Below are 9,359 nucleotides of genomic sequence, written 5' to 3' on the forward strand. Positions count from 1 at the left end.
TATGGGGTTCTCTACTCGGCTTGGTGAGTTGTTTTGGCTTTGTTTATGTATAGAAATAGATGTTGTTTGTTGTGACCTATGAATAAAGTCGGTTTGGTCGAATGTGTGGTTTGATGGGGTTGGTTGTTGTAACACAGGACACGAGGATGAGGGAGACTCTGATATGGGTATGTAATGGATTTTTTTTGGAATTGTAGTGATCTTGGTTTCGACTCTGACTTTGAATTGCAATTGCATGTACTTGATTTGAGCCTTGGTTGTTGTCGTCAACGGTCTAATTTGCGGTCTAATTTTGCAGGGATACCTCGTTTTTGCACTGCAACAATGGGCTGCCATTTGCACTTTCGTGGACATCCATGGGTTTTGGAGGAATATACAACCTGGGAACAGCAAGGTAGCATAGCGTTTATTCGCCTGTGTTTGAAATGTGAAAGTTGCAGGTAATATATGTGGAGCACAGTGATTTGTGGGGAGTGTTCGAAATACTGAGGAATACACGTACACCGGAAATGTGTGAGAACTGTCGTTTATTTTTGAATTGTGCAATGGGCATTTATTAGATTTTTTGGGGTTTTTGGTTTTGAGGTTTAGCACGTACGACCTAAAATGGGCGTGCCGGATGGTGCAATGACGGGATATTTGGACTAGTTTTATATGTTGTACACCTGAGGAAAAAAAGCAATGGTTTTTGTGTCAGCAATTTATTTGACGTCGCACATGCATAACAACAAGCAATACTGACTCGTAATATAATATATATACATGTTTAAATTTTGATGTCATAATTGTGTGTGTGTGTGTGTGTGTGTGTGTGTGTGTGTGTGTGTGTGTGTGTGTGTGTGTGTGTGTGTGTGTGTGTGTGTGTGTGTGTCCCAGGGGGTTGTGCGGTAGGATAACACAAACAAAGGATGTTTAATGAATGTGGGTAGGTGGAGTAAAGGGGTCATCAATTGCAGTAGTTTTAAAGTGGCAGTTGTAGTTAGGTTTATTTGGAATAAAAGCAAAGGGGTAGTCGTACATTGTGTGTCGGATCGGTGAGTTGTTTTTATTGCTCGCTTACAGTCGCAGTTGTTGTTGGATTGTGGAACACGCCGTCAGGTGTTCGTCGTCATTGTGGACGATGTAGTGGCGCTGTTGAGTGGCACGTGAGTGGCACATGTGGTGTGCCACGTTCTTGGCTTTATTTTCGTTGATGTTGCTCGTCACCTAGGTGTAAGGAAGAGAAGGGGTGGCATGAAAAGATTTGCAGATGGAAGGATGAAAATCCTTTTTGCAGTGTACACCTTAGTGACGATCGGTGTTGACAATAGGGAAAGGGAAAGTGCGCAACTGCGCATGCATGTGAGAGTAGTGGAACTGCGATCATGGCATGGTGTATGGTGTATGGTGTATGGTGTATGGTGTATGGTGTATGGTGTATGGTGTATGGTGTATGGTGTATGGTGTATGGGTAATTGTGTAACACAAGGTGTTGTACTTACGTGCGTGGCAATGGACGTACGTATTGCACCTGCCGTCAAAGTGGTCTTCATTCCCAGGGTTTGTGATGCTGCCCTTAAGAGGTTCGACATATTTTTGCAAGGGTTTCCTCTGCTATTGAAAAAGAAGGTCTGTTGTTTTTGGTCTCTGAATCCCGGTAAGTTTTGTCTGATGTTTGCAAAGATGCACATGAATTTGTGGTCTTGGCTACTCAACGTGACCGTGGCCCTGCCGAAGTGGGCAGCGGTTTTGTGTTCGGGAACCTGCAAATTAAATTGGGAAGGATCGTGTCGGTGGTGCAGTACACTTTTATAAGACGTGATTGGACGATGTGATGTGTGTGTGACAGACGTAGTTGGTTGTTGAGGGAGTGTTCCTTTGTTGTGCATTGTTAGAAATTTCGAACACATTTTATGTGCCTTGATTTGGAAAGGAAGTGTTGTGACGGTATGAATGTCGTTGCATTATTGCAATAACAATGTCCTGTGGATACGGCTTAGTTTGTTTAGGTGATGAAATGCAGTTCGGCTTGGACAATGCACACCGTATGCTTACGTGGATGAATCGTGATGGGCCTTTCCTTGTGGCGTTGCGGAAGTTGTCCAGGGTCATGTTTGTCATGACGCCTTTTCTGTGGCCGTTTTTGATGAGCAGCCGGGCACATAACAGTCCGATTATTCGGACAATGTTGCGTGCTGGTTTTTTGGGGTTGCTTTTGATTTGGTCTGAAAAAAAAAAATGAAAGGGATAGCGTCAGCAATAACAATTGATGTGTGTCACGTTAGGCTTAGGTAGGTTGGCATGGTTGGTTGTCGTCCATGTGACTTGTAGGAGGAATAAGTGAGTGTACAGAAATGTTTGGGCAAATGTATTTGCTAGGGTCGTCATCACTTACCAAGAAGTTGAGGGATTTTCATTGTGCTTTTTTGCACTATTGTTCGCAGTTCATGTTTGGAAATCAATTTGTCTGTGAAAAGGAATCAAAAGAGGTATCATTATTTGTTGGCGGTGTGCTTGGGTATATCATTTGTCATGAAAGCAAAGGATCGTTACCTGAGATGGATGGAGGAATAGGTTACGCGTACGTTTTGGGTGATGTTTCTTACCTCGTGCATCTTCCAGGCGCTGTTGGTGTTGGACTCTGACATGAGGATTCATTTCTCTTTGAAAAGCCGAGATCATGAAGACAATGTGGTCGAAATTTTGGCTCGTCAATTTGACTCGGGGAAATTGTGCCGCTTTTAAAAATTTCATGAAAGAGCTCAGCGAGGAGAGATGATTCTTTATCGTGGATGGTTTCTTGCCGGAGCTTCGTAAGGTGTCGAACCATCTAAAGACGTGAAAGTATTGGAAGGGCATTTAACCAAACGAGCAAGTGAAACAATAAAAGCAATGTCATCAATAAAAGGACAAGTAAAAGTAACGCAAGCACTAAGTGAAGCAATTGCTATTGTTGTTATCATTATTAGCATCGTTGTCATCATTAATGTTGATGTGACGGTTAGGGTTTTGGGGTATCGTTTTCGTTAGGGTTGTCATTGTTGTTAGGTTGGTGGTGGTGGTGGTGGTGGTGGTGGTGGTGGTGGTGGTGGTGGTGGTGGTGTGCACGATATATTTTGGGCAATGTGCATGTGTGGGGTGTTCATTGGTGGTTGCAAATGCGAGGGACGTGCATCGGGTGAGTTGTTCGCGGGTGCTACGTTGTGAATGATGTCATATGCGCGATCCTGAGGACGACGATTTTTCTTTTTTCTTTTTTCTTGTTTCTTTTTTTTTTTCCCCGATACAAGATGGAGGCTCGCGAAAGAGGTAACATTAATCACACAGAAATGTGAAAGCGACACATGAAACACAAAACGTAGAATAAGGGCAGCGGTAGACAAGATGGGGAGAGACAGGGGGAAGGAGACAAACAGAACATTTGAGAGCAGGGACATGCCGAGAAATGTGTGAGGGGGGAGGGCTTGGGGGGAGGTGGGAGAGGTGCAAAACATATGAAGCCTGTAAGGACTTGTAGGAAAGAGGTTGGAATTAAAAAACAAAAAACCGAAAAAACGGTGCATCTGGGGTGAATCAGCGGGGGTAGAAACGATCAAGGTTTTGGATGGGGGAAGATATAAGATAAGATAAGATAAGATAAGATAAGATAAGATAAGAGATGGTGGTGAACAGCTGTTTTAAAGACCTGAAGGGAGTGGGGGAGTTTGTTTCACAGGCGGGAGAAGAGGGGAATGAAAGAGTGAACGTGAGCAGGGAGCCTAGATTTTGGCAATTTAAACATAAGAGGGTTGCAGGCAGATGTTGTGCGACACGAAGGAATATTTGGGGGACAGAGCTGAGAGAGAGCTGGGGGAGCAAGGGCGGAGAGGAGTCGGTAGAAGGCAGAAAGATCAGCAACCTGTTTGCGGTGAGTGAGTGAGTGAGTGAAAGGCCCTCGGAGTTAAGTTCATCGCAGGAGATTGCAATGATTCTGAACGGTTTGGTTTCAAGCGCGTGGATTTCGAGGTGGGTGTGAGGCAGGAGCATCGGCCCAGAGGGGGGGGGGGGGGGGACAGTATTGCATTGGGCTGTGGATGAAAGCGTTGTATGTGGTGAGGAGTTCAGGAGTTCAGGAGGTCAGGTGTGTCAAGGAAGGACTTAGCACGACTGAGGATTGCTAGTGGGTGACTGGCTTTGGGGGGCAGCTTGGAAATGTGCTTTTCCCAAGAAAGATCATGGCAGATAGTGAGACACAAAAGCTTGAGCGACAGAAGTTGTCGCAGAGGATTGTTGAGAAAGTAGATGAGAGGGTTTTTGCCTTCGGTCCTTTCGGAGAGACATTGTAAGAGTGTGACATTTGTGAGGATTGAAAGACATGTTCCACTTGTTTGATGAGTCTGTGATTTTGTGCAGGTCTGCAGAGAGTGACGAGTGTGTAGACTGTCGATCTGAGGCATGAGCATTGGAGCGGCAGATAGTGGAGTCATCAGCCAAGAGATGGAGAGGATTTTCCAGAGAGTCGGAGAGATCGTTGATGAAGACCTGAAATAACACAGGGCACAGAACACTACCTTGGGGAATTCCAGGCAGAACAGGAAGGCGACATGAGAGAAATCTATTGAGGGCCACACGTTGTCTATGACCAGAGAGGAAGTGTGCAAGGCATGAGTGGAGATTTTTATGGATACCATCGGAGGAGAGTTTGGTGAGCAGAGCTGGGTGCCAGAACGTATCGAAGGCACGTGATATGTCACGTGAGACACGTGAGACAGGTCTGATGTGTTGTTTGGCATTGAGGACCTTCATTCATTGTTGAGACGGCAGAAGCAACATGTCCAGAGTATCATGAGCTGGTATGAATCCAAATTGATGATCAGAGATGAAGCTATTGGAGAAGAGGAAGGATTTGATATGCGAAGCAATGATGGATCCCATGACTTTGCTGATAATTGGAAGCAGGCTGATTGGTCTGTAGTTGGAAGGATCTGTTTTTGCACCCTTTTTTTTGTGTAAAGCATTAATGTTGGCTGATTTTCAAGATGGTGGCAGATGAATTTGAGCAAAAGAGAGGGTGACAAGAACAGAGAGAGGGTGACCTAGAGCCGCAGAGGAGGATTTTAGGAGCCGTGGGGGTGATGCCGTGTGGTCTAGTTGCCGAATCCGAGTTGAGGTTGGGCAAAAAAAAAAAACTGGTGCACCTTGTGAGGTGACAAGGACACAGAGTCCAGGAGCAGTTGGGTTCGACTGGGATAGGTGGGAACAGAGAGAGATGGGGTTGGGACACAAGATTTTGAGGCAGAGACAGAGTTGAGGCATTAGGCGTTGTCACGTGTCGGTGTCAACTGTGTAGCCATTTGAGGTAAGGGAGGGGATGGCGGTGGGGGAAGAAATAAGAGAAACCGATTTGCCCAGACGTCGGCAGCATTCGGAGGAAGGAGACAGGTTTGAGAGTTCAATCTTAAGTGTGGAGAGATGGTGCTTCCTGGTACTCCTCAGGGTAGACACACATTTGTTCCGAGCTTGGGGGAAGGAACTGAGATTGCCTTCAGTTGGATGTGTATTTCATGAGGCAAATGCAAGTTGCTTCAGGGCAATTGCCTGAAGGCAAAATTCAGTGTACCATGGACGGGAGGAAAGGTAAGACACCCGAGGACGAGACGAGACGAGACGAGACGAGACGAGACGAGACGAGACGAGACGAGACGAGAAAAAAAAGAGCTCCTTGCTTTGGAAGAATTGATGTCAGAGGCAGTAGAGATGGGAGACTCGTCGGTGGTGAGGAGGCTCTGAGAATGGCCAGAGAGATGTCGACTTTCACAAGTACATGATCAGAAGAAGCGATTGGAGTACAAGAAGAGCAGGAGACATTTACAGGGAAGTTAGTCATAAGGAAGTGCAGAGGAGAACATACTACATTGACTGAGATCCGGGTCGGGAAATTGAGAGATTGTGTCAGTCCCAATGAGTCGAAGAAATCCTGTGCTGAGGTGCCATGGCTGGTGAGAGAGGAACGCACACCCAGCCAGCTGGCATGATGATAGTTGAAGTCGCCACATATGAGGAAGAAAGAGTTTGGATGAGTTGATAGAAGTTGTTCGATGTTATCCGACGGGTAAATGAAAATGGAGTCATCACTCTTTGAAGGACGGTACAGGAGAGATATGAACAAAGGGTTGGAGCGGAGAGGAACCCATAGGCAGAGGTATTCCTGGGGGTGGGGTGGAGAGAGGGTAGTGCAAGGAGCGTGAGGAAGAGGTTTTTGATAAAGATAGGCAACTTACCACCAGGACGAGGCTCAGGTGTATCGTAGCTGAGGAGGGAGTAACCAGGAAGAGATGTTAAGGAATCACAGACATGGTGAAGGAGGTAATTTTCCGTTAGGCAGATGAAGTCTGGATTGTGAGAAGCAACCCGAATGTCGAGATCAATCGGGTTTGAGGTGCATATCGTTAATGAGGAGAGAGGGGGACCATTGGGTGCAGTATAGTATAGTATAGTATAGTATAGTATAGGGTAGGGGAGGCGTATGGTCCGATGAAGGATGACAGGGGGAGGTAGGAAGAGCAATTGATAGTGTCAGAGATTACAGAAGAGTTACAAGAAAGGGAAGGATGAGGAGGATGAAAGGTTTGATGGTGATGGCATGAGGCACAGTGACGGGTTGTCTGAGGGGTTGTTTGGTGAGGAGGAGGAGGAGGAGGAGGAGGAGGAGGAGGAGGAGGAGGAGGCGGAGGCGGAGGAGGCGGAGGAGGCAAGTAGAAGGTTCGGGGAGGTGGAGGTATGACATAGAAGGGAGAAGAAGTGGGGATGAGGCAGCTTTGAGAAGGAGGCGGGAGGGGTGGGAGGAGCCAGGCGGGATGGTTGGGCGGAGATTCGAAAGGGAAGGGGTTGGGGGGGGGCAGTTTTGAAGGGGGAGGGGCAAGGTGGGAGTTTAGGAGGGGAGGGTCACCGGGGGAGTTTAGGAGGGTAGGGGGAGGGGCAAGGGGGGATTTTTGAAAGTGTATGATTAATGAAAGATGAACATTTATAACAAATTGGGTTTATGCATACTTACGAGCGCATTTTGGTGGTTTCCTGCAAGAAGAGCATCGAGGTGCCTATGTCCTGTTTGCCCGCCATATGGCGCAGGAATAGGCGTACATGGGCAATGGTGGTGTTGGTGTTTTCTCGTTTTTTGGCGTTGGCGAATGTGCCACACATATACCGCATGTATTCTTTCAATAGTTGCACTGTAAATAGGTATGTAATAATTCATTGCATATAACCATGACAACCAAGGCAGGATAAATGTAATTGCTGTTGCACTTGCTAATGGTTTACTCACCGTCAGGTGGAGGTTGAGCGGTGGCGCGCTTGTCAGCGTACCATTTTTCAATTCGGGTATACCTATCTTTGACATAGGTGAAGAGGTGTTGCTGCTCTTTGAGTTGTTGTATTAGATGACGGGCAAGCTGCATGTCTTTGTCCTGATAAGGAAACGTGAAAGCGACGTGGTGAATGGACTTGTTAATGGGGACAAAGCGCGCAGCACGTGGCCCATGGCGTGTAAGTGTAGGCCTCTCGGAAGCAATAGCGCCGAAGACTTTGTCGGGTGCACACGTCAACGCATGTTGGTTTGCTGCACGAATTTTGAGGAAAAGATTGCATTATCAGCATTGCGTAAAAGGTCAGGAAAGGATCAACTTACTTTCAGAGGCATGTTGTTTGTTTGAAGGTATGGACGAAGTACTCGAATCGCTGGGCCTGTGTCCTGAGGAATGTTGGTGTGGGCGCTGTGCCGCTGTTGGAGTTGGAGTTGGAGTTGGAGTTGAAGTGTTCCTTGTTGGTTGTTGTTTAATGGGTTTTTTTTCCTTCCTTTCTTTCTTTGTTTTGTGCCCACCCGCTTTTGAATTAAGGGTTAGCAGCATAAACGAGAATAAGTGTTCGTTAATCGTCATAGTGAAAATGACTTTTGTCTTGTTTGTGTGATGTTGAAAAAAATTACACTGAATGAACGAGGGTTACATAATGAACGGTGGTTGTAGTGCAATCCTTTTATGTCATCGGCGACGGGGGTTTTTCATCCGAGGGGGTTTTCCCCGCGATGGCCGGAAATATGTGCGTGGTGAGGTGTCCAGCCATATTTTTGTTAGCTTCATCGTGGCGTTTTTCCAAAGACGCTTTTTCAAACAAAATTAATGATCCTGTATTGTTAATGTTACTACAAAATAATAAGAATACTAGTAATATCCCATTTTCCCAAGGCGTTTTTGCCCGCAGTGAAAACGTGTACGAATAGGTTATCGTTATCATGGCGTTTGCCTGGTTTTTGGTTTCCTGGTTTCAACAGGAAGGATATATATCTTATATTATAAAGCACGTGCAGGTATGGTCATATTTTTACAACTTGCTAATGGTGTTTATAAGAGTAAATGAAGAAATTTTGAGGAATGCTGACGTCCCTGAGGGCAGGTTTACTTTCAGAAGTGAGCGAAGGTCTATTGTGCTGTATGTAAGGACAAATATTGCGTTGATAATGATAGCTTGGGTTCCGGTGAGTAGGTGACGTGTGAATTCTCGTAGGGACGTTTTGTAAGTAGCTCCTGGTGTTTCATAGGAAACTGAAAGGGAGAAGTTCGGGTTGTGGTCCTTGACTAAGCAGTGAGGTAGCGCTTGTGAAGGCAGTCGTTTCGTCACGGTTTGTGTACACAAGAAATTTGGTAGGTGTCGAATTGCAACGAAGATGTTATCATGTCGTGTAGGGCCTGGTCTTTTGAATGACTTGATGTGATATTGTATAATGTAATGCACGTTCTGCTCTTTTTAATGAGCTGGTGTACCATGTTTTGGTGTCGTGGGCGGTTTGATTCTTTTGAGTGACGTGATCTAACATATTATAATATAATGCACGGTGTGATCTTTGCAATGAGCTGGTCTAACATGTTATGATGTCGTGCGTGGTCTGATTGTTTCCGTGACCTGATAAAAGGGGGTCGTAGTCGTCGACGTCGTCGTGGTTGTGCGTGGACTTGGAGTCGGGTGTTTTTTTTGGTAGGATTGGATTTTGGCAAGGGGAAATTTTTGTGCATTCATTGGTTTTGCGTTTGTCAAGGGAGTGGTGCGTGCGTGCGTGCGTGCGTGCGTGCGTGCGTGCGTGCGTGCGCGATGTAGTTATGTTGAGTGGACGTGTCGGTAATAAATGGTTTGTCCATGTGTCTGTGTTTTGCTCCTCAGACAAAGAAGCAAGGAATTTTGGGGTCCTGTTGCACGGCAATGTGGAGGGATGGAGCGACATTTGCGTGTCCATGATGATTTGTCGTGTGACGAGGCACGCAGTGGGAGGATTCTCAGCGTTTCAAGGAAAAGGTGGTTGCAAAGTTTTTGACCGTGCAGTCTAATGGGCGTGGCAAAGTGCATAAGGC

General features: G+C 46.1%; 1 protein-coding gene across 1 annotated transcript; it reads right to left on the minus strand.

The window, feature by feature from the left end:
• Positions 1-929: 929 nt before the first annotated feature.
• On the minus strand, positions 930-8,250 carry LOC144888975 (uncharacterized). The gene is made up of 9 exons (XM_078768765.1): positions 8,179-8,250; positions 7,646-7,840; positions 7,283-7,424; positions 7,013-7,187; positions 2,586-2,809; positions 2,375-2,446; positions 2,035-2,204; positions 1,482-1,742; positions 930-1,206 (listed from the first exon to the last, which is right to left on the minus strand). Exons 1-9 carry the CDS (start codon positions 8,248-8,250, stop codon positions 1,057-1,059), a joined length of 1,461 nt encoding a protein of 486 aa, XP_078624891.1. The 3' UTR covers positions 930-1,056.
• Positions 8,251-9,359: the final 1,109 nt, after the last annotated feature.

The sequence above is a fragment of the Myxine glutinosa genome, unplaced genomic scaffold (genome assembly GCF_964187855.1).
Source record: "Myxine glutinosa unplaced genomic scaffold, kmMyxGlut1.1 SCAFFOLD_390, whole genome shotgun sequence".
Lineage (NCBI taxonomy): Eukaryota > Metazoa > Chordata > Myxini > Myxiniformes > Myxinidae > Myxine > Myxine glutinosa.

Bases quoted from the DNA above. Each gene is read 5' to 3' on its own strand.
- LOC144888975 (XM_078768765.1), bottom strand. From the start codon at position 8,250: ATGATAACGATAACCTATTCGTACACGTTTTCACTGCGGGCAAAAACG. The intron at 2,810-7,012 runs GTAAGTATGCAT...TCACGTCTTTAG, and splicing joins GAAACCACCAAAATGCGCTC to ATGGTTCGACACCTTACGAA. The intron at 1,743-2,034 runs GTAAGCATACGG...TTTAATTTGCAG, and splicing joins GCCCATCACGATTCATCCAC to GTTCCCGAACACAAAACCGC.